Source organism: Cydia splendana, chromosome 2 (genome assembly GCF_910591565.1).
Source record: "Cydia splendana chromosome 2, ilCydSple1.2, whole genome shotgun sequence".
Classification (NCBI taxonomy): Eukaryota; Metazoa; Arthropoda; class Insecta; order Lepidoptera; family Tortricidae; genus Cydia; species Cydia splendana.
In genome coordinates, this window is record NC_085961.1 from 29407018 (window position 1) to 29435009 (window position 27992).

At 37.5% G+C, this 27992-nt stretch overlaps 3 protein-coding genes across 4 annotated transcripts in view; 1 reads left to right on the forward strand and 2 right to left on the reverse strand.

The window, feature by feature from the left end:
- The window catches only part of LOC134806110 (cadherin-87A), a 484783-nt gene that overhangs the window by 377443 nt on the left and 79348 nt on the right, over positions 1-27992 (forward strand). The window lies entirely within an intron of this gene.
- Positions 5400-18203, reverse strand: LOC134806089 (chorion peroxidase). The gene is made up of 15 exons (XM_063779359.1): positions 17992-18203; positions 17231-17404; positions 16818-16990; positions 16126-16264; positions 11358-11504; positions 10797-10970; positions 10199-10395; positions 9622-9808; positions 9208-9405; positions 8839-8983; positions 8377-8536; positions 7946-8104; positions 7222-7426; positions 6610-6724; positions 5400-6399 (listed from the first exon to the last, which is right to left on the reverse strand). Exons 1-15 carry the CDS (start codon positions 18101-18103, stop codon positions 6330-6332), a joined length of 2355 nt encoding a protein of 784 aa, XP_063635429.1. The 5' UTR covers positions 18104-18203; the 3' UTR covers positions 5400-6329.
- LOC134806100 (synaptic vesicle glycoprotein 2B-like) lies at positions 19443-26585 on the reverse strand. 2 transcript variants are annotated; one of them, XM_063779374.1, is made up of 11 exons: positions 26458-26585; positions 24979-25140; positions 23972-24134; positions 23586-23707; positions 22879-23123; positions 22368-22522; positions 21823-21967; positions 21420-21554; positions 20994-21139; positions 20457-20584; positions 19443-19937 (listed from the first exon to the last, which is right to left on the reverse strand). In XM_063779374.1, exons 1-11 carry the CDS (start codon positions 26507-26509, stop codon positions 19858-19860), a joined length of 1533 nt encoding a protein of 510 aa, XP_063635444.1. In that variant the 5' UTR covers positions 26510-26585; the 3' UTR covers positions 19443-19857. The 2 variants fall into 2 exon arrangements, with proteins under 2 accessions (XP_063635444.1, XP_063635445.1); XM_063779375.1 differs by lacking the exons at positions 24979-25140; positions 26458-26585 and adding an exon at positions 24441-24475 and having other exon boundaries at positions 19446-19937.

The window sequence follows — 27992 nt, forward strand, 5'->3', positions numbered from 1 at the left end:
AACACTTTCTTAGTTCATACTTTGAAAAGTATGTTTTATAGTCTTTCAGATGAATCACCGACTTGCAAGCTCCTGTATCGATCTCCATCTTCAATTTTCTGTTACCTAGTCACAAAGGGAGTTCTGCGCAATCCTCTTCCGACACATTGCCGATGCTGCCCAGTACTACATCTTCCTCCGGCTTGTATTCTGTTGCCACAGGTCCTTGATCTACATTTCTGATATTTCTATAACGGCATTTGTGAGCTAAATGCCCTTGTTTCTTGCATACAAAGCAAACACAATCTTTTTTGTAGCATCTGTCTGTAGAATGTGAGCCGCCACAGCATCTGCATTCTAATCTCCCTGGATTGGCTGGATTATTGTTGTAGGAAGAGCTGTATCCTGGCCTATTTGGTGCCGGAGTCCTGTTGATTATTTTCTTCTTTTGGTTTAGCATTTGTATCTTTTCTGCCTCTGGTTGAATATTTTTTGTGTCTTTTGCGGCGCTTTCTAGAGCAGTCGCTAACTTAATTGCCCTTTCTAAAGTCAACTTCTCCTCTGCTAATAGTTTACTAATAATGTTTTCATTTTTTAATCCACATACTAATTTGTCTCTTAATGCGTCGTCCAGGAAAGTTTTAAAGTCGCATTTAGCAGCTACTCTTTTTATTTCTACCACAAAATCGTTGATAGATTGTTGTTCTTTTTGTTGGCATCGGTAGAAATCAAACCTCCAGGCAATTATACTTTTTTTCTCGACATAGTGCTCCTTTAACGTTTTTATTAGCTCTGCGTAAGTCTTATCTTTAGGTATATCAGGAGACAACAAATTCTTGAGCACGCCGTAACATTCTGGCCCGATTAATGTGATTAACAATGCTACCTTTTTCGGTTCATCCTTGATGTCGTTAACAATGAAGAATTGCTCCATCCTTTCAATGTAGGCAACAAAATCGCCTCCTTGGCGATAATTTTCTATATTGCCTATCATAGCCATGGTTTTGTTTTTGTCCTCGTCGCCAATATGATATTCTCTACTTAATAAAACACTGCTTTATGTAAATCCACTATTTAATTACTTAGCTTGAGATCCGCCATTGAAACATACAATCAAACTCGTGTTGTTATTATCTATGCGCACTAAGCGCTATTTGAGTTACATGGATACACGTTATAGGGTTGGAGCCGGTATAGCTTTATTTGACGTTCATAAGCGCATTGTAATATGCCTACTTGAATAAACTATTTTTTATCTTATCTTATCTTTATGTTTTTTTATTTTTTTTATTGTCCGCTATAGTGTCCCACTGCTGGGCAAGTGTCTCCCTCGGGTATACATGTTACAATGTATTTTTAATTTTGTCGCATTATTGCCTATGGTATGTAAGTTATGTTCCTCACGGCCACACGCATAATGGCAATTCTATAGTTTACTTGCTTTTCGACTATCATTTCAAGATCTCAACCATAACAAAATGGTTAATCGGAATAGGCCCCCCAATTTCAGCAACAAAAGATTTATGATTTATTCTCTCGATCGGTTCGAGGAATCACAAACATAATATTTGAATGTAAAGAACGTGTACATTGTCACTGATGCATGATAAACGGGTTTTTGGGAGATGGGAAGTGGGCTAGGGTTGGCGCTTAATTAAAGTAGGTATGACTTTAGTTTTGCCAAACAAGCCTTCAACAATAAAAAACATATTTTCAAATCAAAAATGTCTACTAACACTAAAAAATATTTTATTAAATCTTACATCTGGAGCATCGCCTTATACGCCTGCGAAACGTGGACGCTGACACAAAGAGAAAGAGAAAGATTAGAAAGCTTCGAAATGTGGTGTTGGCGGAGAATGGAAGGGATTAGTTGGACGGAAAAAATATCAAATGATAGGGTTCTAGATAGGATTAACGAGAAAAGAAATAGAATAAAGACAATAGAAAATAGAAGAGGAGTACTAATTGGACATCTGCTACGACACGACCTGTTCCTAAAGAACATCATAGAAGGAAAAATAGAGGGAAAGAGAGGAAGAGGAAGACCGAGAATAAATTATTTCAACCAAATAAAAGAAAAGGTTCAGGTCGTGTCATACCAGACGGTTAAGGAGTTGGCAGAGGACTGGACGAGTTGGAGATTGCTCCACCGACAAGAGCACAGCTCTTAAATATAAAGAAGAAGAAGAAGATGACTTTAGTTATGAAGAAAGCAAACCAAAAAATATTTTATTTTCACGTATCTAATAAATTATGAACTCCATTTTGGATTTCACAGGCTATAAATCCCGGTCTTTTGATAGGCTTGCGTGGGGTTATAGGTCCAACACGTAGAGGCCCCTTGGAGAGCTTTGTCATGTAGAACGCCTGCTGGAACCCGTTCACAGGCGCAACAATAAACGCCCCTGAACCGGTCGCAGCAGGTGTTGGGACTATTGTAGAAAAAGTTAATAGTATACCGGTATTTTATTATGTTGTAAATTATATAAATAAATAATATAAATATGAGGATTGAGTGGAGCAAAGGTCTCCATTTTAGCTTGGACAAAAATACCTTCGTATGTCCGGTTGTTCTCCCTTAACCTTTTCGACGCCGTGTCAAACACAAAAGCTGTCACTCAGACGCCACGTCACCGAAGTGTCAAAACTGAAATTGAACTTTATGCATATACACGTAGGTCTATGTTGCTCTGTGATCTGTGACCAATTAATCGGTATTTGGCGTTGAACCTGCGGTGCGGATATATCGGTCATTGGCGTCCAAAAGGTTAAGGGTCGCATTACTAAACCGATTGTCCTGAAATTTTGTGAACAGTTTTGGTAATTAAATATTTAAAATTATTTTGTCGATTCAGTTTTTATTGGATTTTCTTAATGGCGGGGCCATGGGGGTTCGTGAGATGTACAGATTACAGAGCCACTTGTAACTTTTTGTATTCAACAGTTATACACGGTGGCTAAAAAATAACTACATTCCCGTTGCCAGAGAGGTTTTGGGATTATACTCAACAACTTTTACTATGGGACCAACCCAGAAATCGCGAAAAAAAATTACGCCCCGATAGAAAATTGACCAGCCAAAATGTATGAAACAGCCAAATTTTTTCATCGCGATTTCGGGGTTGATCCAATAGTACAAGTTGCTCAGTCATCCACAAACCTCCCTGGCAATGGGAAAGCAGTTATTTTTAGCCAACCTGTATATTCTAATTAAACTGCTTTGTGACATTGACAACCCTAAACGCATTTCTCGTGCTGCTATTTTTTATTTATATTTTACTTACGGTATTTTAATGAATATCGGTTATCTGTAATTGTTGCCATGCCGTGCTTAGTTGCCTTAAAAAATGACGAAAGGGCAGTATACTCGTATGTACTTGAACCTCGTATTTATTACCAAAGACCAGTAATAAGTAAAGACTTTTAATTACTTCTTGATTAATGATATAGGGGGCAAACGAGCAGACGAATTGCCTAATGGTAAAGTCACCAGCATCATCATCGTCTCCCATGGGCACCTGCAAAACCAGAGGGTTAACAAATTGCCGGTCTTTAACCTTTTCGACGGCGTGTCAAACACAAAAGCTGTCACGCGGACGCCACGTCACCGAAGTGTCAAAACTGAAATTGAACTTTATGCATAATATGCACGTAGGTCTATGTTGCTCTGTGGTCTGTGACCGATTAATCAGTCTTTGGCGTTGAACCTGCGGTGCGGATACCTATATCGGTCATTGGCGTCCAAAAGGTTAAGATGGAAGTACGCTCTTTTGTTGAATTTCTGTAATTTCAATTGCAGCTAAACTGGGTCCTAAGAGATGTCCTTCATATGGATACATCACATCACGCTTTCGCCTCGTGGTTTAAAGTGAGCTCCGGCTAATTGCTGCAGACAAACATGTCACCTCGCTGATGTGCACGTGGCTAATAATAACGATATAATTAATTACTTTCCCTTAGATAACACGAAAGCAGAGGTATATTTTAAGACAGATAGGGCACAGCGAAATGTCATCTCGCTCGAATCTGGAGAAGCCGAAATGGGACAGAGCCTCTACCCTACAGTCCCTACAGAAGACCACAGCCGCACAACTACTTACTCTATTGGTATGGATGCGCTGTGTTGATTATGTGGGAACAACACAGTGAATCGTTACATGTTTCAAGGATCAGCAACGACTGGAGTTGCAAGAACCCATAGCCTGCGCGAGCCGCACGCTTGTTTGCCACCGTCGTGGTATAACAAAGTAAAAGAGTTTTTGTAATACAAAAAAAATAGCATAGAATTTGTCCAAACTAACTCTGCAGCAACTTGACAGGCGAGTAAAGAAACATTGTCATAACTCCATGGTAATACAGTAATTTTATACATTTCGCGTTTGCGTTAAATCCGGTAGTTCTGATTTTTTGCAGACGTGTTTATGATGTTGGCCCAATAAATAATACAAGTTCGTGACTTCGAGCGCCGAACGCAACTTTGTCAAATATCGAAAAACCTGCGAAAATTTCGATTTTCTTTTAGATTTGGGCGATTATAACCTTAGAAACAATTGTGCCAAGCGGCATTGCCTGAGACAAAAGTGCATACTCACTGCACTTACTTAACCTACGAATACAATTTCAAAAAAATATAAATTTTGAAAGGTTTTATTTCGGAAACTACTAGCTGTACAGAGACAATTCTAGTCTCGTATTGTAGCAAATTTAGTCCACTTTAAAAACGTCCTGAGAAGGCACTATCAAAAACTAGTCCTTTAGGGTTATAATCGCCCCAATCTAAAAGAAAACCGAAATTTTCGCAGGTTTATCGATATTTGACAAAGTTGCGTTCGGCGCTCGAAGTCACAAACTTGTATTATTTATTGGGCCAACATCATAAATAATTCTGCAAAAAATCAGAACTACCGGATTTGACGCAAAAGAGCCAGGTTACAAAATTCGACAAAGTTACTGGATTATGGTGGCCATTTGATTTGTCGTCAAGCCTCCATTAATAGCTAAAAAATTATGCCATTATTTCTAAAAGGAAAGAAATAAATACACCATTGATTTCTAAGTACATAAATTGACCGCTTTAATTATCTAAGTAAAATCAACGGTGTGGAGCTCCATTGCATTGACTGAATACCTATTCTATATAATACAATCTTTACTGAATTATTCAATATTATACAAATTATATTTATAACTAGTTGTGATAAAGATTAAGTAGAAATTATAGTTAACTCTTTAATTACATTGATAATAATTGATAATCTAAATCTAAGAAAAATAACACATTCTATTTAGGATAGGTACCGCTTTTACACTATTTAATAAAATTATTATCGATTAAGTATCATACACATTAACTACATTGGAGTAATACATTATTCTATACAACGATTGAAATTTTATTCTTACAAATTACACTCAATTAACTATAAGATTAAACATATTTGTAATATTGATATTCACCACTGCTCATGTACACCTATTATTTCAACTTTAAACATTTCGACTTGCTGGCTCAGTAGGCACAACACAAGCCACCTTTGAATGTAAAATGTATTCAGTATCATGCACCATGCAATTGTGACATAATCAGTTTAATTAATAAAATATAATAGCACTTTAAAATCACATGTTTCCACAATTAATTTCTTCCTATATTCAATCCCATCAAACTCCCAATTCATGTATTTTTTCCGGAAAAAATCATTGAATCAGGTTCTTCGACGTTCATAAGAGAAAGACAGATAATAGACGGAGAACACTTGCTAGAGTCAAAGAAAAATTAGTTATTGACACAATTCTGGTATGGCTTTGTATAAAACCCCACTGTCGGGCACCAGTGGGATTCTAGATTGGAAAGGAAAAGAAAAGAAGACAAAGCGATAGAAGCTTTGTGTCAGAACAAATCAACATAATAGATAAATCATTGTAATCAACAAACCTACAACATTTTAACGATGTTTTAAAAGGTTGCGTGCAAAATTTGTTAATTGTAATCGCTTTTAAAACACTGTCAAAGAGTTGTAAGGGAAAAAAGAAGATGGTGAAACAGTTAAGGTTTGAGTCTAGCAAGTGCGAAAGGAAATAAAGAAGAATAAAGAAACAGTCTAAGAGGATATTGAAAACCGTTTTGAAGAAACCAACCATGCCACACCAAAAACAGAGGAAGAAATGAATGCGTACTTTAATGATATAATTAATTAATAATCTAATAGGAATTTTATGAATACATTTTACATCTAATAAATTCAGCACTGGAGACGTTCAACGTTTCAAGCTGACATTTTGTTTAAATAAAACTTTTGGACATTGATCATGAAACATTTGATGTTCCAGATCTAAAGATCTTATAACTAAATATCCCTAAATCTGCTGAGGTCCACTGTTGGGATGAGTGGGCTATCGCAAGGCACCGGTTCGTTTCTGAAAATGTAATTTAAAAAAAAAGCTAGTGATAAACTTTGAGGCTGATAATTTCAAGAACCAATATATTTAATGTTTAAAGGGTGTAGGGACAACCTGAAAAGTTTTTGAAAGGGCTGTAGTAGAGTACAAGAGTTCCATGGACATTTTTATGTCAATGCCATACTAAAAACTACCTAACCTGCAAAACTTGGAATTGGATTAACTTACCCAGGTAAATCTGCCCTTAGGAAAGCACTCGGAGGTTGTGAGAAGAGCTCAATTCCATCTTTGTTGTCGCAAATGATTCTGGATAGGGTGACCTTCTTTATTTCAGCTACTTGACCTGAAAATAACACAGATTGCTTTTTATTCTTATTTCTATACTGACACGTTCTTGGACAACCCCATGCCTTTAGTCTGTATTCCCGACCGAGATAACAACATCACACCGTATAAGGTCCTACTTATCTTTTATATGTTATAGCAGTCTTTGTAAGGTCCTACTTATCTTTTATATGTTGTAGCAGTCTTTGTCATGGGCGAAAGTATCGCTTCACTAATGAACAATCAGAACTTTATTGGGTGACAGCGCGGTCTTTCCTTTCAAATTACTTTGACTCTGGGCATCACTGGAAATAACTACACTGATATCACTGATTTGATGATAAACTCATTAATACCATTCTTTAATTACCATCTTCTAATTATCATCTGTCAAATGGATCTAATGATTAGAGTACTTAAATATCCTGCTATCTTCTTCTTGATATAATTTCTTTGGCGATTTAAAGTATTTATGTACAACTATTATTTGGATTCGAAGTTTCCATAATTACTTACCAGGACTAAAAGCTCCAGGGTTCACATCAGGGCCATGCTCATAGAAGTAGCGGTCTCCTTTCTTCATCCTGGAGAATTGGTCGGCGATGATGTTGGCGAAGGTCGCTCCGACGACGCCGCCCTCCACTGGCTGCTCTAACAGACCGCCGATCCAGAGGTCGATGTCGTCAGGGCTGGAGTAGACCGAGGATAGACGGTTTGCTGCCTAAATGATAAATAAAATATACGTTAATCCAGCTCTAAATGTACTTCATGCAGAAGCTAGATTAATGGTATGTAATTATTTTGAGGAGTTTGATTTACTTATATGCATAGAAAGCAATACATTTTTGAAATATGTTCCTCAAACCGCTAACAGTAAGTTTTAGAAAGTTATGTACGAAATTTCATTACATATTTTTCTGGGTTGGAATTGTAAGGCCAATCATCTGACTTTCCATCCCAGAGGTTACCAACGTTTTGTAAAAAAATATCTCTGCATCAATCCTTGCTATAATGATTGCACCTATTCATTTTTTTTTTGTCATCGTAAGTTAAACGTATTGCATCGTGCAACAGACAAGTTCAAATCTCATCAAGTCCCCAAGGGGCTGGAGTCAATAAGCTTGCAATAACAGTCGTATGCTCTGATACCGTAGTCTCATACCAGCTAAGCATTGATGTTAACTAGGTTTAGGCTGAACGAAATGCCTTGTGTAAGATAGATAAGTTAAAAAAAACTTACGCTAGGAGTAAACTGGTTGAAGTCACCATAGGGCTTTAAGCCAATGAGCTCGCGATAACTGTTGTATGATCTGACGCCGTAGTCGCGTGCGCGCTGTATGTTGATGGCCGCCAGGTCTAAGCCAAAGGGGTTGCCTCCGTGGAACAGGTAACGGGTTAACTAGGAAGAGAAACATACCAGATATAATAAAAAGAAACAGGATAAAAAACAGTCAAATTAAATAAGGTATACATTATATAACTTATAAAAATGTCCACACTTAACTTTATAGAACGCAAAAAAGGACACATGATAAAGGGACATCAAAATAATTCATTTCATAGTTCAGTGCTGAGTGACGTTGATCAATCTGTCAATAGTGGTTGGTGCAACTGGCCCAAATAGAAACTCAAGATAACAAAGAGAGTAAGCTCAATGAAATAGATACGTACAGATTCAGTGACAAAAGGATCGACGGATTGCATGGGTTGCCATGAGAGTCCTGTCAGTGCACGGTCGAGAAAGGGTCGCAGGCGCAGACGCGATGGCTGGAACATTACTTCTGGAAGTGAGATTGTTTCGTACACGGTGCCTTTCGCCGGGCTGGGGATTCTGAAAAACATTAATTCCATGATTTAGGTCAAGCGTGTACTGATGCGTATTCATCACGACTCACGAAGAGTGTATACTTTCCTTATTCATTACAATTAACAAAAGCCAAATGTTGTTATTAACGGACAAGTAAGTGGTATTCTTTTTAAGTCCCTGTATCTATGACCTAAGATGTATTTACAGGCCACTATCAGAGATCGATGATGATATCGAGAGAGGCCTAGCCGAACGCTTACACTAAACGCGGCCCAGGAACGGGATTCAAATGTAAGTTAAGTTCAATTTTTCACGTGTACACTTACACTAGTTTCCCATCCACGACGGAGTGTCCGAATCTCATGGCGGCAGTAGAGAATTCCGTGGTAAGCGCTGGATTCACGTGAGAGTCGTATGACGTGGAGTAGCCGCCAGCTGGGGACAGCCCGAACGCCTGGACTAGACGTGGACCTGAAACGGGATTGAATAACCAGTTCATTCTGGTCTAATAGGTACCTAACAAAAGGTGACGTAAGCGTCAACTCAGGAAGAAACAACTAGTAGTGGTAAACAACTAGTCATCGTCAAACATTTAAAATCATAGTATAGAAAATATTGCAATAAAGAAGAATAAGTTTCAGGCACAATGTAGGTATCCTGGTTTCAGGAGATTTTGAACAAAAATGCAAGTATACCTAACAACAGCGGGAGCCACTCATTATAAATAATATGCTGGAACTCCGCCTGCAGGATGCGCCTGGATTCCAGGAACACCGTATCCTCGTCCCAGTCTGGATTGAACCTGGACAGTGCCTGCGCCACGCGGTTGTGCTCTCTGGTAAAGATGGTGTGGAGAAGGGTGAGGGAGATCACTTGGTTGCCGTGGTTGTCACCTGGAACAGAGCCAACTTTATCTTAGTTTAAACTTTCACGATTTACTCTAGTTTAAACTTTCACGATTTACTCACATTATTATTTACTTTAATGGGACTTGAGAAGATAGATGTTGATGTTAACTTTAGCCAATCTTTTTCCGATATTTATAACCACCATAGCTGCGATTGTTGGTGTCTGTACTAGAATAAATCGGTAAGTATACAATGTGTTACCTGACTCAAAACAAGCAGCCCCTTCGTTGGTAGTTATGCACTCCCCTCTCCTAGTCAAAGGAGGAAGAGGTCTCCCGTAGTCGTTGAACGTGTTGAGGAACCCGCCGGCTGCTCGGAGCAGCCCGGGCTTGGAACGAGAGTTTCCATAAAGCTGGGATAGATCTGCGTAGTGGGTGGCGCCGTTCATCTAGAAAGAAATAAATATTAATGCTACAATCTTACAGTCGTTCCTTTTGGACACCCCGGTGTCCATATGAAGTATGATGAAGTTCATCTCCAATTCAATAAAGCCACAAAATTATTCGAGTATCATCGTTGTCCATAGACCAGTAACATCAGAAGATCTATAATCTTCCGATACGCAAGGGATCAAATCTATACTTTTAATCTTACCATTGATTCTGGATACATTTTTAGGGCACTACTTTGCAGCTCAAGCTTCACCGAGGATCAACTCTATTGTCGTAGAAGAGGGTACCTGTTCAGACTAGTAGAGCCAGGGCTGACAAGTGACAGAGTCTCAAAAAGAGGGACGTTAAAAAAAGGTTCTGTAGACGACAATTGTTAATGTAGATACCTGTTTAGCATAGCCCACAGAGCAGTCGCTAGCCGGAGCCAGCTGGGCTCTGACGAAGTTGAGGCACGTATGACGGAAGGTCCCGTAGAATGGATCATCAGGTGGGGTGTCGATGGGTGCGCAGCCCCAGTGTTGCTGGTTTTCTGGAAGTGGGACCTCGCCGTCGCCTGCGCAGCAGGAGATCGCGCTTCCGTTCCCTGTGGATAGTGGAACTTTGAATTAAACATTTAAAGGAAATGCATGAACACGAGGTTGTAAGTATTGTTAGGATGCTTCGCATCGAGAAGTATACTCTAACTATTGGAGTGCTAGAGAGAGAAAGACGCGTAACGATGTAACTCATAATATATCTTAGCAATTATCATGATTCCGTTTAGCTTTTATCATATCCTCATTATTAGCTGCCTTGGGTTCGAGGGTCTCTTTTTTGACTTTTTCTCCTCTACTTCTCACGTTTTTCAACATCCTCTTATAAGACCATTGGCAAGTATGCCATCCCTCGTACGTCCTGGTTATTCCCCTCTAATGGGCCCAGATGGAGACGGTATAGCCTGCAGTTCCCATTTTTCCGATAAAATATGATATTAGTATACATTACCGATAGTGAACACGACGCCGGCACTAACATCGTGTGATATGAACTGTCCGAACTGCATGAACATGAGGTTGTGGGTGTTGCTTGGGTGGTTGGCATCGATAAGCAAACTCTGGCTGACTACTCGAGCGCTGGGGAGGGGAAGACCGGTGGTAGAGGCTCGCATCGCCCAGATTCCTGTGGAAAATATGTGACGTCATCGCTCCGCTGTTACCGAGATCAGATTTTTGAAATAATTAATATCAACGCCAATAGACTTTGGCTATAATTAGTGAAAAACATTATTAAATATTCATCAAATCACAAAATTTAAAGAATTGTAAGACCTGATCCTGTTTTGCTATATTTTATGTAATTTATTTACAATTTTCGGTCCAATATTAATCCGGTCATGTAGTTGGTGCCGTGCCGGAAAAAATGTGTCAGGAAGAATGAGCCGGAGATGAATTAGAGGATTGGTTGAACCGTATAAAAATGTATCTTCACGTCGTTAAAAACAATTAAAAAAAACACTGATTGCTTATTTTTTTTTTATTCTAGAAACTGTTACTGGGTATTAGGTACCATCACTGTAGTCCGGTGGTAGTAGTCTCTCGTATTCAGTGTGAACAGCGCCTCTGGTAGGGAACTCGGGGTTGTTGCACTCCCCCTCGATACTGCGGTAGCGGCTGGGTGGGTTTGGGCATGATGGGAGCGGTGGACAAAATGGTCCTGGAAACATAAGTACATTAAACCGACGATGACGACGACGACGACCGATTTGACGACCGGTCTGGCCTAGTGGGTAGTGACCCTGCCTATGAAGCCGATGGTCCCGGGTTCGAATCCTGGTAAGGGCAGTTATTTGTATGATGATACAGATATTTGTTCCTGAGTCATGGTTGTTTAAGTATTTCTATGTATTTAAGTATTTATATATTATATATATCGTTGTCTGAGTACCCACAACACAAGCCTTCTTGAGCTTACCGTGGGGCTTAGTCAATTTGTGTAAAAATGTCCTATAATATTTATTTATTTATTTATTTATTTATTTTATTAAAGCATAAGCAAAGACAGATTTCTATCAGATGGTGTGAAAATGAACATTATTTTGTTTTTAGGCCACTTTAGCCTAGTCCATTGTGTTGGTGGCCCTGGGTTCTGTACCCGATAATGTCATTTGTTCATTAGGTTGTCCTTATATTTTGAATAAATATAGGCTGTCGCGTATAACTACTGGCGTCCAATACATTAATCGGTTTCAGGGTCCCAACCAGTATACGACTATATACATAGTACATATATATGTACCTGCTTATACCAGGTTGTTTAATCTGCCCCACGGTATCTCTGCCGCGTAATTTTAGCCAAATATGTACAAACTGATAATGTAATCAAAATAAGTCTTTATTTACATAAGGTATTATACTGCCTTTGTATTTATTCGATCTTTTTAATGACATGGTAAATACGACTATTTAAATCATTGTGTAAACAAAGTCATTGCACGCTTATTGCAACACTTTAAATATTAAGTAAAAACAGAACTTATTAACTAAGTTTTAACTAAAATAGTAGGTATCTACTTAAGGCGACGGTAGCGGTGGGTAAAATTTCAGATTCTGTCAATTTACCCCATTTCACACACAAGCGCACTTCACGCACACTACCTCACTTTACTGGGACAGGTCAGTGACCCATCATGTTTTTTTAAGATTGGACTTTTAGTTTAGTATTGACCACTAGCCTCCTTTGAGGGTAAAAGCGTTCCATTGAAAGATGAAAGAGAAACAATGCATTTAATCTTGCTTTCCTTGTCTGTTCATGTCACACGTGACGTACCTATTTAATTCATTTGATTGTTGACTGTTTTACTACCTAATATTGCTTTGTCGAGATACGCGTTTTGTACAATTAAAGCAAATAAAACAAGATGTCATTAAGTCAGATGTAAAATGTTATTTACTACTCTATACGGTTTTTCATAAGGTGCAAAATCCATTCAATAGGAATTTAAATAAATAAAGTTTTAGCAGGGTGGCAATTCCATTTTGGCGGATAAAGCGAAACAGAATAGTTCTATCGAACCTGCATACAAATTTTCACGAGAATCAGTTGAGAAATGTGATCTGCAAAGGAGAACATACAAAAGCATTTTTGCCCAAGCTGAAACGGAGACCTTTGCTAACGCTCGGCCAATGATGGTTTAGGTACACCTATAAAAAATGGTTGTCCCTGCTGTAATTTTAATATCTTTATATTTCAACCGGTATAGTTTTACCTTCAACAATAATCGGTATCGCTACTATCGCTAAACAATAGCGGTACCTTACTACTTATACGTTCACGAAATCGGTATCTGCATAACTTGATTGTTAGTAAACTAACCTGAAAAATAATCTCAAAATCACCGAAACATTTATGTACAGTCACATGCAATAATATGTTACGTCATTAGCGCCAACTTTGCCTCCAGGGAAACTTTGCCCAAAACGACAATTTTAAACAAATTCGTTAATGTAGAAAAAAATATAATAGTTATGGCCACCCTGCTATTTTTAGTAGAATATAGGTTATATTTCTGACAAAACTATATACCAAACTTGTGCATAACTTGACTTGGGAATTTTGAGTTTGAGCGAGTTGTCTAATATAGGGTATATTTCGGCGGGCAAAAAATTTATAAATAATAAATGCAAGTAGAAAACATTGAGAACCCTTTGACAAATATTTCCGGGTTTGAGTTATAACACATGAAGCATAGATTATGTCTATTGAGATTTAAACTAAAAAGGCCTAAATACACAAAAGTTTTAGCGGTGGGCAAAGTAATCCGGTAATTTGGCATCCATACCAACATTGCCCACCACCAAAAACGGATTAGGGTTGTCACTTTCATCTAATTTACCCAACTTCGCAAGTAAAAGAAGGTTATGTTTGTACACTAAAATAAGTTTATAAATATATACTGTATTTAATTTGTCTTATTATCCTTTATTTAGATGTTTTATCCCGTTAACGAATGAAAAACACAACAAAAATCATATTTTGGCCATTAAACTATTGTAACAGATTTTCTCAAAAGTGACAATCCTAGCCTTTGTAAAATGCTTAGGCGAGCCTTATTTGGAAATGGGCAAAAACGGGTAGGCAACATTGCCCAGCAAATTTATTTTAAAGTTTTTACACTTATCGCTAAGTTATTAACAGGGAATGGTAGGATTGCCCAAAACCTTTAAGTGATCCTTAGACATCATCATCATACGAGCTGTATTTGAATACCAAATTGACGTGGGCAATGTTGGCGAAAACCCCGGATATCTTTGCCCGCCCTCTAAAACGCAAAAAAATGGGTAAAAAATATATTTTTTTTCAAATAAACTGATGCGTTTGATCACAATGGACGTGCTGAGCAAAAAAAGTCATATGATGTGATGTTTTATGAGAAATTCGTTTTAAAAAAAAAGCGGGCAAAGTTGGTGATAATGACGGTACCTACTCTTCGAACGCCGCAAAAATATGTGACATGTTCTTATGGTTCTACAAATAAGATCGTGTCAGATATTTTTGCGGCCTTCGTTGTGTAACATAAATTGCAGGCGACTGTACATTTGGAATAATTATTTTATTTAGTTTCAACGAAAGTTTCAAGTTTAGTACGAAAATACTTCAGATATGCAATATGCACAAAATGTAGACCTAATCGAAATAAAACATTGCTTTTTATAGGTAATTTATAAAACATTCGATACATAGGTATACATAACAATAACTAGAGCGCCATTGGCCTGTAAGTTTCATCTCGGTCTCCAAAGCCGCAAAAACTCGCTAGTACTTTCAGAGAACAGCACGTACACGCATTATACATATAGACGGAACGAACGGCCTAATCATTATCATTTATTCGTCGCAATCCATGGTATTACAGATCTAGGTACAAGACTTTCAGGTATTACTTATACGAATTACATAACTCTTCCTGTTAATAGGCAATATTTTAAGATAAAACTTGTATAATATAATACAAGATTACAATTGTCATCAAAATTTATTGACGTACTACAGAAGTCAAATACGTTTTTAAACTGACGCAAAATGATACCAGCATAATAAAAAATTATCCCAATCAGTAAAGATGAGTCTTTAAACTTTTTTCATTTTAAGCGAGTTTTGAAGGAACATAATACTTAAATTCGACTGTAATCGTATTGTTTTAAGATAGTTTACTGCGGTTTTCAACCATTATAACAGCAAATCAAATTTAAATGAGACGCGAGCAGATATTTATGTACCCTATTTTTTGAAATACAATTTATCTACTGGTATACTTTCTCGTGTGCGTATATGATTTAATGTCAATATAATTGTCAAAAGCAAGAAAATCAAGCTGTCATTTTCATTTGAAGAAGTACACGTGTGCTCCGGTGTAGCCCCAACGGGCATCTGACTTGAAGAAGAATTTTGAGTGATGTCGTCAATGTATGGAAATTGTTCGAAAGTTTACATATGAGATTGAATTTCTGTGTTGTCTTTGTGAGTAAAAATATAAATCGATAATAAATTGGTAGCTGAATTATCTAGCTTTCAGAATCATACAATAATTCAATTACTGTCAAAGACAAAATTGTTTTGCTTCTGTCTCAAACGGAACTCCATATTTTGATTTTTTGATACTTTTAGTGTCGATTTGTAGAGAATAACAGCAAATTAAAAATATAATGGCACAAAGAGTCGGTACACGGTTTCTTCGTGAACAAATTTACGTGTAATTTAATGCAATTATTAAACACTTATTGAACAAATTATGGTTACAAAGTGAGGTCTAAATCGGAAACGTCATATACCGGCCCCTTAATGAATATGAATGAGAAAGAGGGCTAAATTAAATAGGACAAAAAACAACTGAAAATGAGGAAAACAGAAAAATTTATTTTTATATAAAAACAGGACAAGTGCGAGTCGGACTCGCCCACCGAAGGTTCCGTATTTTTTAGTATTTGTTGTTATGGCGGCAACAGAAATACATCATCTGTGAAAATTTCAACTGCTAGCTATCACGGTTCATGAGATTGATAAGATACAGCCTGGTGACAGACAGACAGACGGACAGACGGACAGTGGAGTGTTAGTAAAAGGGTCCCGGTTTTACCCTTTGGGTACGGAACCCTAATAAAGTAACTCATGTAGTAATGCCATCTGCTGTACCTGAGGTGCATAGCCGAAATGTATATAGTGTCTATGCTAGATTCTGGGGAAAGAGTCCGCTTACCACTCCTCAGGGCTCCCGTATCATCAGTAGGATACATGAGATTCTGGTCAAATACATACTTTAAAAAAAAACAAAGCTTACCATCAGTATTCCCAGTGAGTCCCAAAGCCAGGTCGTCATCAGAGAAGGCCTGCCGCGACTTCAACTCCTGCGCAGCGAACAGGTTCAGCAGCGCGCCCAGACCCAGCTTTTCTGCTCGATCGTCGTATGTCATTACAGACTGGAAAATAATGTTTAGTTAACAATATTTCAGCCTATATACGTCCCACTACTGGACACAGGCTTCTCGAGGATTACACATACACCTTTGAATTGCAGGTTTACTCACGATGTTTCAGTGTGTTTTATCAAATTTATTCGCTTTGCAAGAAGGGACGGGAATTCTAAAGTCATAAAATTAATATTTCACGCCTCAATAAAATTACTAACCCCATTTGAAGAAAACTTAGCAAAGGTTTGTTAAATTTTGTCACTTACTAACAAACACAAATGTCAAAATGACGCATAAAAACAAACGAATAACAATAAATAAATAAATATTACTTATAGGACATTTTTACACAAATTGACTAAGCCCCACGGTAAGCTCAAGAAGGCTGGGCTGGTGTGTACAATGCCTTGTTAGACTTAAGATTCTACAGGTAAACTAGACACAAGTTTTGTCAGTCCGCTTCGACCCATAGACGCAACCTTGCCTACCCAAGACGGCCTATACATATCGTGAAAGGTCCTCTGGTCTACGCAGTTGCCCCTGTGAACCTTTAAAAACTCACCAAGTGATGCGCGAAGCTTGGCGCAGTGCTATTAACCAGCACATGCCGCTCTTTCAACAGCTTAATGGCCTTACTGAGCCATTCCGCAAGCTTCTGCCGTGAAGCCGTGTGTGCTGTCTTCACGTCTTCAGCTGGTACTGAAGTAGCCGCACGGGCTTTTAGATCGGCTTCGGCTGAAATCAAAATGGGCGTTTTTATTTGTAAGTAGTACTTCTAGGACTTTTTTTACGTACCTACTTAACCAAGTGCCTATTATTTTATATCGTCAACTAAGTAGTATTCTGACATCCCTCAGTATTTCTGTGACACTAGTAAAAAAACTGGCAAAAAGACGCGTTCAAATAATTCATTAGTGGCGGCATGGTTAGTACTACAGTTTCCTCTATTCTAAAAGCTTTCAGATTATCCCATACCAGCATGTAGGCTCCCAGTGAAACAGCAAACTCCAAGCAGATCCCTCTGGCCTGCTAGATGGCACAGCGGGTTGCTGGCTCCGGGTCTTCTGTGGGCCGGACACTGGATCCTAGGCACGCAGCGCCCGTGGCGAGGACAGACATCGCAGGGCCGTTCGTGGGTTTGGTCGTGCCCTGGATAAGTAAACATTTAAGCCAGGTTTGAATGTCCGAGCCTCACGCGCTTTGTCTTATATCAAACAATCCAAGTCAATGTTTTGTCAACCAAATTGTTTACCGTAAAATGCTACTTTGCTCCAAAATTAAAAATTATTTTTAAATTTAAAACTGTCATTATTTTTCTGCTATCGATTCTACGATTATAGTAAATAACGATACATTATACATGTAATACTACACGTAAATTAAAAAGGAAACTATAACTCGGTAACAGTAGGCGGCAAGTGGTCTCTTTCAGACAACCTTTAATATCGTTAAAAAGTATTTTTTGTGTTCTTTTTTATTACCTAGGTACCTATACCTATTATTAACTGATCAGCGATTGACTCTAGTCTTACCCAACTATATTTTTAGGTATCTCGGAGTAAAGGCAATACCTAGGTACTATTACTTTTTCTGCGGTTTGACTTAGATATGAACATTAACAGACTATATTAATGTAAATAAATAAGTATATGTTTAGGATATTTTTTGTTATAAATTCACTTAACCCTACAGTAAGCGCAAATAATTGCAGAAACATTAAAAAATTATAACCTCACCTTTGTTACCATGTGGGACCAATGGTTTCCCATGTTCTTGACTCACTATCTCATTCGGACACACCACCACAATATACAAATACACGTACACAATAAACTTGAGCAATTCCATACTGGCCACTAAACTAACAATTATTCGAAATTCAAAAATACATTATACGATGCGCACCGTGTTGAGGCGGTGGTGAAAATGAAAGAATAATTCATACCGATATTTGAATTTATAAATATAAAAACAATTGAGGGTAGAAACGAATGATACATGTCAATGATTGACTTGAGATCTAAACACATTTTGAGGATAACAAAATGAGACTAAATGACTGAGATAATAAGGTTTGTTTTTGAATATGTCTTAACTGTCTAACTTGTTAAAATAAGATGCGTTCTCAATTGTCGATTTAATTTATTTTTGACCATCGATTAATAGTCGGTTAGCTACATTACTTGTAATATGGATTGATTAGGTTTAGGAATGTTAGGAAAATCAACATTTAACTGTTAATCTATTGGGAAATCATCGAAGGTATGTTCAAAATTGTGTCCAGTAGGTACCTATGTTATATCCAGATTAGTCAATTTTTCGCCAATCTGATTCAATTGCCCGATCGAATCAGGAGGTGCGGACGCAAATACCAATTTGGCTCGCCGAATTCAACCGCCGGTAATGACCGATATTACCGATAAAATGAGGTGCGGACGCAAGAATACCAATTTGTGAGGCCAGTATTTTCGTTCTGGGGCATTTTTTCAATTTAGAGGGCTCTAATATCACCATAAATCTAAAATTGGAGGTTGACGCCAATTTCATTTCTGAAAAAATCGACTGATTTGATCAGTCCCGTCTGGATACCACTTGATTTTCTTTAGGTAAACCTTTACGTAACATAAGTACCTAAGTAAATATTTATTACCAGAAGAAAAAAAAACAGGGATAATAGGAACAATTTCTGACAGAAATAAAAATACAATTATGTAACAGAAAATATAAATTTATTAATGCTAGAAAAGTTCTAGGTACCTTACGGTACGTTTTTACATCATAAATTTACTTTTTCACAATCGAAATCAGAAAGACATGAACACCAAACTTAAATAAAAACACAGTCATAATTATATTATATCATTATTATTACCACAGGTTATTAATTGCAATCGTATGGAACAATTTGCTGACAAGACAACATAATCGTTTTATTTACAATGACAAATAAAGTTACGAAATCTGTCTCTCAAAAGCAACGAACGGCGCGATTCGGGAAATTAATTAGAGATTCACTAGATATGAAATAGTAAAGATATGTGACGTTCCACGGCAAAAGGTACCATTGCCCCGGCTGTATATTGGAGCGGCGTTAATAATAGCGTAAGCGCCAGCCGCCATAAGGTACCTTTTGCCGTGGAACGTCACATATCTTTACTATTTCATATCTAGTGAATCTCTACATCATTTCCCGAATCGCGCCGTAAGTCCGATAAGAATAAGGTAAACATAGTGTTTGACACCCTAATTCCAATGGTTGACACTTGATGGAACATTTTTCTAGTCCATTACTTGGAATTAAGGGCCACTCCACACTAGCGTCTTTTGAGCGTCTGCGCCTAGTCAGCGCTATGACAAATGACGTCGCCGCGCGGTACGTCGAGCAGCAGCTAACTATAGAGTTGACTAGACGCCAACGCTCGGAAGACGCTAGTGTGGGGTGGCTCTAAGATCGAAGGTGTCAGCCATTGGAACAGTGTCCAACACTAACATTTGCTTTATCTTAGACCCCGAGAGAACGGTCACTGTTCTTTTAAAATATTTGGGGCATAATTCATGCACTCTTGCAACATGTATGGTTTATATTAATAATGATAGTCCTTTCAAGTTTCTGGAGCCTTATTTTCTTTTGGCTTGTGTTTGGGTTCATCGCTTGGTAAAAGAAAACCCAATATACCGCCCGCTGGAAATATAAAACATTAAATTAGGTATTTTACTCAGACGACATGATTCGTGTATGTAGTAGGCATTAAAATTACATGCCATAACTTAGTCATAAAAATTCTATAGGTAGCTATAATATGGTACTAGAATCTAGTAAAGATACTTATAATAGTAACTCTTGACTAATGAGAAATAATCTAGGGTCAAGTGGAGTAAATATAAGACACGGATAAAAATAAGACTAAGTTTTTTATACTCAATAATGTATTATATTTCGTTCCTTTTCCATTTAATAAGCAATCTACATACAAGTCTTCTTTTTAAATGTAATACGAATGAAGTAGGATAAGTTTTGGGTGTTAAAAACTAAGTCTTATTTTTACCCGTGTCTTATATTTACCCCACCCCTACCTAATTACTTAGGTAAATAATTTTGTTGCCATTCATTACCACACCTTGCAATAATATATTTGCCTTTGTTATATGTACTAAAGACATAATTATAACATACTAGTTTATAGGTTGTATAAATATTTACCGATAGTCAATCCTCCGAACATATAGAAGGAGAGTTCGCAGTTGCTGATCAGCAACTGCTTGAGTATGTTGATGCCGAAGAACGCGCAGGTTCGCCCCACCATCAGTGTCAAACACACGGCCATTGCTCTGAAATACACACAAATAAACACAAGTAAATTCAAACCATTTTAATTCCTACAATAATGCTGAAAGCAACATTCCACCAGCGTAGATCTTATCTTACGGAAGCTACTCTTGCACACCTGTGAATATATGCAAAGAAAGTCTGAATTTATTGGCCTGGCTTACAAATTAAACTAGTGGGTGAAATAGTCCGTAACTTCAACATTCTGATAGAAGGGTTTGATGGTTTTGATTTGATTAGGCCCAAAACTGTAAATAAATTAGTAAACAACAATGAAATAAGTACAAAAATGGTGCATAAAATGCTGACATTTGAGTATATAAGTAAGAAAAATTGTACTAAAAATAGAAATAAAGCAGTGAAATTAATGTTTTTTTATCATACGGTAACTATAGGTATAAATATACAAACTTGAGGTATGTCGGGAAGATGTTGACGCTAAAAGTAGTGAGGACTGCGAAGTTGAGGCAATTGGCGATAAAAGCCATGAAAATGACGGCTGTGACGGCCCAGGAGCTGCTGAAGTTAATGCATATGCCTGCTGTTCCAGTGATTATCTGTAAAGTAAATAAGTACATTTAAAAGTGATTAATATGAATGAAATATATAAAGAAGAAATAATAAACAAGTAGTAATATCAATGTGACATAAACACCGTTGGACATAATGGGCATTATAACGATTGGGATTAGGTATTGTGATAATCATGAATATTTAGCTTAATAAAGCTAAATTAATTAAAGACATTTACAATCAAAGATTCATGTAAATTATCCTGGAAATCTGGTATTTACCGTATTTAATTATAATGAAGTTGTTAAATATAATGATACTCACTTGGACAGCAATAAGCAGCCGCTTTCTCCCGACCACATTGATCAGTCCACTCATGACGAAATTCATCATACCGAGAACACATCCATTGATGAGCACAATCATCATAGCAAAGTGATTTAGAGTACAGTCTTTCACCTGCAAATAATGGAACTTTTATTTTAAATCAAAGTTTAAATTAATAAGTAAAATTGAATAAGTCATGAATCTTACAAACCACATGACAAAATTATTGATATAATTACCTAATCTTGGGAACATAACATCTCATGGTAAACCTTAAAGGAATACAACTGTTCAAAATAATTAATGGAAACAAAACGAAAGTAGAATGAAAGAAAGTCAAATGCTTTCCAATGTAACTCAAAATTACAGTCTCTATTGTCTCAAAAACATTACAGTATACCTCTTCGATAACATCTAAGGTTTGATTTTGAGAAACTCCCGATGATCGCAGCATTTGGCAGATAGTGAGATCAGTTTCCCCTTTTTCAATGGATTTCATGAAACCGTCAGCAATGAAGGGCAACCACACGATGTAAGGGTGTATGCTGCAAAATTACAAAACATGGTCATAGTTATGATTGCTGATAATGACAATTCGATAAAAACCAATAATAACAAAGAATAAGCTCTAATCAAAGAATTAAAGATGATATAACTGATAAAATTACAAGTGAAAAGTGGACTGGCTGAAGACAAACAATAAGAAGTTATCCCATTAGGGTCCACATGGAGTTTTGGGAACAGTTTTTCTGATGCTGTTCGGTAGAGTAACAGCAGAAATTCAACCCATACAGGTACACCTAATGGGCGCTAATGAGTTAAGGGTACGGTACCAATTTGAGGCTTAAATTTAAAATGAAAAAAAGTACAGTCAAAATGATTGGGAAAAAATGAAACGTCGAAATGATTGAAAAATTCAAGAAACTAGATACGTAAAGATCTTACCAGAAATAGATCAATGCAAACATGATGGAGAGCAGAATCGTATTTCGCACCAATGGTGGCTTTACTAGAGGCAATGTCTGTGCCTTTACTGATGCCCAGAGTGACATGTATTGTGATTCAGAAGTGGCATCCTCGTTTAAAATGATCGATTTCACCTGGAAACGAAAATTTAAGTAAAATTAAAAATTTCTGCATACTAGTCATACTACTAGAGTTAGACCAAGATTTGTCTGCAACGATTTTGATAGCACACGCAGTAAAAGTGCGAAACTAGCTGTCATATGTGTGCCAAATAAAGGATGACTCACGCTAGACGGGGCCGGGTCCGGGCCGGGGCTTCCGGAACACGTGATAACCGATCAGCCGTCATAGAAAATGTCGCGTCGGACGCCTCGGCCCAGGCACGCCCAGGTCTAGCGTGAGTCATCTTAAAGTGGGTATGATGATAGATGTAATATTGAATGATAATAACGATAGCGATGATAAACATAATATTGTTATATTTACTGACCTGAAAGTCCTCCAAATCTTTCCCAGTATTTACGACATACATGCCCTTGAGGACATTCAAAGCTTCTTCTTCTAAACCCATAGTGAGAAGATACTTGGGGCTCTCATCGACACGTGCTATGACTGCTGCAGCCACAGCGCATGGCAAACTGTAGAGGATGCTCAGGAGTCTCCAGGAGTTGAAGTAGATACCAAGGTATGGGACGTAGTAGGAGAATGTGAGGGGAAGAACCGGGATGGTCAACACTAGAAAAAAAGCGAAATTATAATTAATGCTAATTACAGTTTGGTATAAATAAATTTTATCATAATGAAATATTGGCATGTTGTAGCTCACAAAACAGCGGTAATGTTTTTTTTTCTAATGGCAACTAAGGCAAACATTGTCTGGATTGAAATAAACGAATCCGCTCTATTCTCGTTCTCTCCTGGGTGTTTAACCAAGGTAAAAATCGCTTGCGCTACGGCAACGAAACGCTTTGTGTCTCTAAGATATCGTTCTTCCATATTAGTGCGAAGTGACAGTTGTGGTTCGCTACGGAGCGTAAACAATTGGCATGTTGGCTACGCACCTAGTTCTTTTATCCGCGTGTATGTCTGTATCTCTTCAATCAGGATTTTCAAGCCTGGTAATGTATGGCATGGTATAGGCAGTAGGCAATGTTGAGGATGTTTACGGTATTTGTTTTGGTCTAAAATTCAGCTCACCTGCCATGACTCCAGTGGAAAGGAGATAGATGCTGCTCTCCATTAAGATCACCATATTACGTTTCGTGCGAGGAGTAGTCTCTCCCAGTAGCGTGAAGGCGAGTGCGAATGTTCCTGAGACTCTAAAAACACATAAAGGCCATTAAAATAGATAATGGAAAGTACACAATAGGTATGTATTAAGAACAGTATTTCTATGGAGGCTCTCCCTGGACTTACGGTTAAAGGTTAACATTATAGGTACCTATTTGATTTTGTTCATTGTCACATACTTTTGATGAAGATATTGGGTAATTTATTTTCTCCTAAAGGGGTCCTCGCTTACTATATTCTAGAAAAAAAATCCAGATTAAGCAGACCAGACCAGACCAGACCAGACTACTCACGAAGTACACGACAGGAACTTAAGAACGCAGAAGACAATCCAGTGAGGCGAGAAAGCAGCAAGCGCACCCGTGACGAACCCGAGCACAAGAGATAGCTGAAGAATCTTGCGACGCCCGCGCATGTCTGCTAAGTAGCCCCAAACGTGTGACGTTGCCAGGATACCTGGAAGGGATTGTTAGAATTAAGTTGTCAAGCATTTCTCATTTCTTAAATCCATTTCAAAGGCAAATAAACACAAAACCAAGATTCCCTGTGATCTTTGTTACGGATTCTGGAAGTGCGGTGTTTTAAAAGTTTTCTGCGATTTTGACAAGATTTTATACTCTGTTTTTACCGGTCACAATGGAAAAACGTTTCTGTTGTACCTGTGTCGGCTAGCGCTCGCAAGGCGAGCTTTCGGTACCAAGCAACTGACAGACAAGTCAATGCTGTCAAAATCCATGCTCATAACCCATTGGTTAATGTTACTTATAATGGGCACAGCAGCCATGAACCCCTGATACAGTGTACCGAGTGGTTTCCAGTTCACAGGCACTAGCTTGGTACCAAGGAACTAATGAACAGGCTGTCGAAGGCCATGGCTATGATCATGCACATTACCTATAACTGGCACGGCAGCCATAAAACCCTGATGCAGAGTTGTGGTTTCAAATTCACAAGCACTAGAGTCAGACCAAGAAAAGTCTGCAGCGGATTTGATAGCCCACGCAGTGCACGTGTGATTTTAAACGTCAAACTTCTATGAAATTATGACGTATAAATAACACTTACACTGCGTGGGCTATCAAATCCGATGCAGACTTTTCTTGGTCCGACTCTAGCTGGTACCAAGTAGCTGACGGACGGGCTCTCGAAGGCCATGGCTATGACCATGCCCATTACCTATAACTGTTACGCCAGCCATTAAACCCTGATGCAGAGTTGTGTCAAGTGCACAAGCACTAGCTGGTACCAAGTAGCTGACGGACAGGCTCTCGAAGGCCATGGCTATGACCATGCACATTACCTATAACTGGTACGGCAGCCATTAAGCCCTGATGCAGAGTAGTGGTCTCCAGTTCACAAGCACTAGCTGGTACCAAGTAGCTGACGGACAGGCTCTCGAAGGCCATGGCTATGATCATGAGACCGCATACCAAGCCCATAAGCAAGTTGTATTTGCCGAAGCCTGAAAAGAAATAATGGTAAATTAATAATCATGTTAGTGATTTTTTAAGGTGAGGTTGGGTAAGTGAAACATAGTTTATTTTGCTTGGGGTAAGAGAAACAGTATGAGTATTCCATACAAGTGTTTCAATTGCCCCGGTGTTTCACTTACCCAACCTGACCTTATATCAATGTAAATTTATTTGTGTGTCGTTGGCGTACGTGTCGCCATCAACTTTAGATTAAGTCAGGTCCCCACGGAAAACCAGCGCCACGGTTTGCCGCGGCATTATACTGATCCTATTTTAGCGTCCAAATGTCTTTTATGTCTGCCTGCCTTTCTTTTTTTCATGTATTATGTTGTGGCGTTAAAATAAGTGTATTTCTTCTTCTTCTTAAATAAAATGAAGGAGATTATAGCCGACTTCATTTTTATGTAGGTACTCGTAATTAGGTATGTAGGTATGTTCGTGTCGTGTAGGTATTACACCATAGTGTCATACTACTTATTTGATACATCGATTCGTTTTTAATGACCCTGGTGATACCTATATATTTAGGTTCATAAGGTAGGTAGGCTACATTTACAACCGAGTTTAAACAAGTCCTTAAAGGAAAATAATCCTTAGTGCCAAAACAATTTTATGAAGTAGATACCTACTTATACATAACATGACATAACAAAATATCTTAATGAAATAAATACGTTAAAGATTTTCTATTTTGTTAATCCTTTAACCGGGCGTAAGGTTGTTCGAAATTACGGTAAATTGAACCTTATCACTTGGATAACAATTTCAAAACCATTACGGGACAATACATTTTCTATGAAAAACCTTTTTGGAGAAGGTATCAAGTCAAATAGCGTATTTACTAAACTTATATGATACGTACGGTACTTACATACATGCCAAGAGTAAAATTTTAAATTTACATTAATTATTATTTAGAACCTTAGAACCGCACTAGATGCATATTAAGGATTTCATTGTATTAAAATAGTTCTTTATCAGTTTGCTAAGCTTATTAGAATATACTATTAGGATAGGTACTTTTTATACTAACAACGATGCCCTAACCCTATTAAGGGGATGAAATAGGGTATATAATATTAGTGTATAAAAAATAGGAAGGAAAAATATTGTAAAATAAAAAGATGAAGTTTTAGGCAGAGACCACTTCTAAAATATTAGATAAATGTTTGATATATCTTGTCTAGTAAGATTTTTTATAATAAAGACCCATAAGTAATTCGGACACTTTAAAAAATCTAACTATTTATACCGTAAATCATTATGTTTTTGACTGAGTTTATATTTATATGTAGGTAAAGGTATACCTGTCATATCCAGGGCATCCTCAAAAGGAACTTTATCTAATTTTCCACTCATAGTTATTTGCTAATATATTTAAATCTTTCCTAAAATAATAAATGCACAATACTTATGTCCGACGCTTTTGACAGCCCAAATTAAACTAAAAGCCAGAAGTTACATAGGTTAATTGTTACTCATCATTTTTAATCACTATACATATATTTTAATGTTATCATTATCATTTTACTATCATGTGCATAAAGTATTTGTCTTGTCTTTCGCCAAAACGTGTAGTCGAGTTCACTAACAGCTTTAAAAGCCAAATTTCCGAAAATATTTTAAGTATTTATTATTTAATTGTAATTGCTTACATGTATTTGATGTATTAATTATACATTAATTGAGAAACGAAAGAGGTGAAAACGTATTTTAGATGATTGATAAAACTGTACCTACTTCATTTTTTTTAACATTAGAAAGAACTTCGCAGAAGTAGGTAAGCTTGGGGTCCAAATCGGGCCCTTATTGCGGTAAAATATTGAATTAAATTATAAGTATATCCTGGTAAGGGCATGTATTCGTGTGATGATCATGGATATTTGTTCCTCTGTCATGGGTGTTTTCTATGTATTTAAGTATTTATAAATACTAGCGACCCGCCCCGGCATCGCACGGGTTCACCTAAACCTTCCTCAAGAATCACTTTATTGATAGGTGAAAACCGCATGAAAACCCGTTCAGTAGGTTTTGAGTTTATCGCGAACATACAAACAAACACACAGATAAACGCGGCGGGGGACTTTGTTTTATAAGGTGTAAGTGATTTGTATAATTAGATATATTCGTGGTCCAAGTACCCACAACACAAGCTTAATTGAGCTTACCGTGGGACTTAGTCAATTTGTGTAATAATAAAATAATAATGTCCTATATCTAATACTAGCTTTTGCCCGCGGCTTCGCACGCGCAGGAGAGTTTTTTTAATAATCTATGTACTTTAATGGTTTTAGGTATTTTGAATGTAAACAAACCGTTTAAGATGATAATTATTTTAAAAACGATGTTTGTGTACTGTTCAATTATTAGAAGGTATTTGTAATCTTATAATTTTGTAGCTCAAAAAATTTACTTTAAGGGATTGAATTCTCAAAAGTCTGGATCACGTGTGGCTGTAAATCAGCGTGTATGTTACAACCGTCTATGCTATCTTCGTAATTAGCATTCCCCACCAGGGGCCATAGTTCACGTCGGCTACGTTATATTTTAATTTTGATCCCATTTTTGTAATTTTTTAATTAGCGTCCCACAAAACCATGGAAATGATACCCATATTGATATTTTGAAATTTCAACCCCATTGCACCCCCACCAGGGGGATGATTGTTCACTTCGGCTACGTTAATTTTAATTTTAATGCCATTTTTGTTATTAGCGGCTCAAAATACTATGAAAACGATACCCATATTGATATGTTGAGATATCAACCCTATTGGGGACTTTTCCCCCTCTTAGGGGTTCAAGTTTCAAAAAACCTGAAACACGTGTTTACTCATTTATCT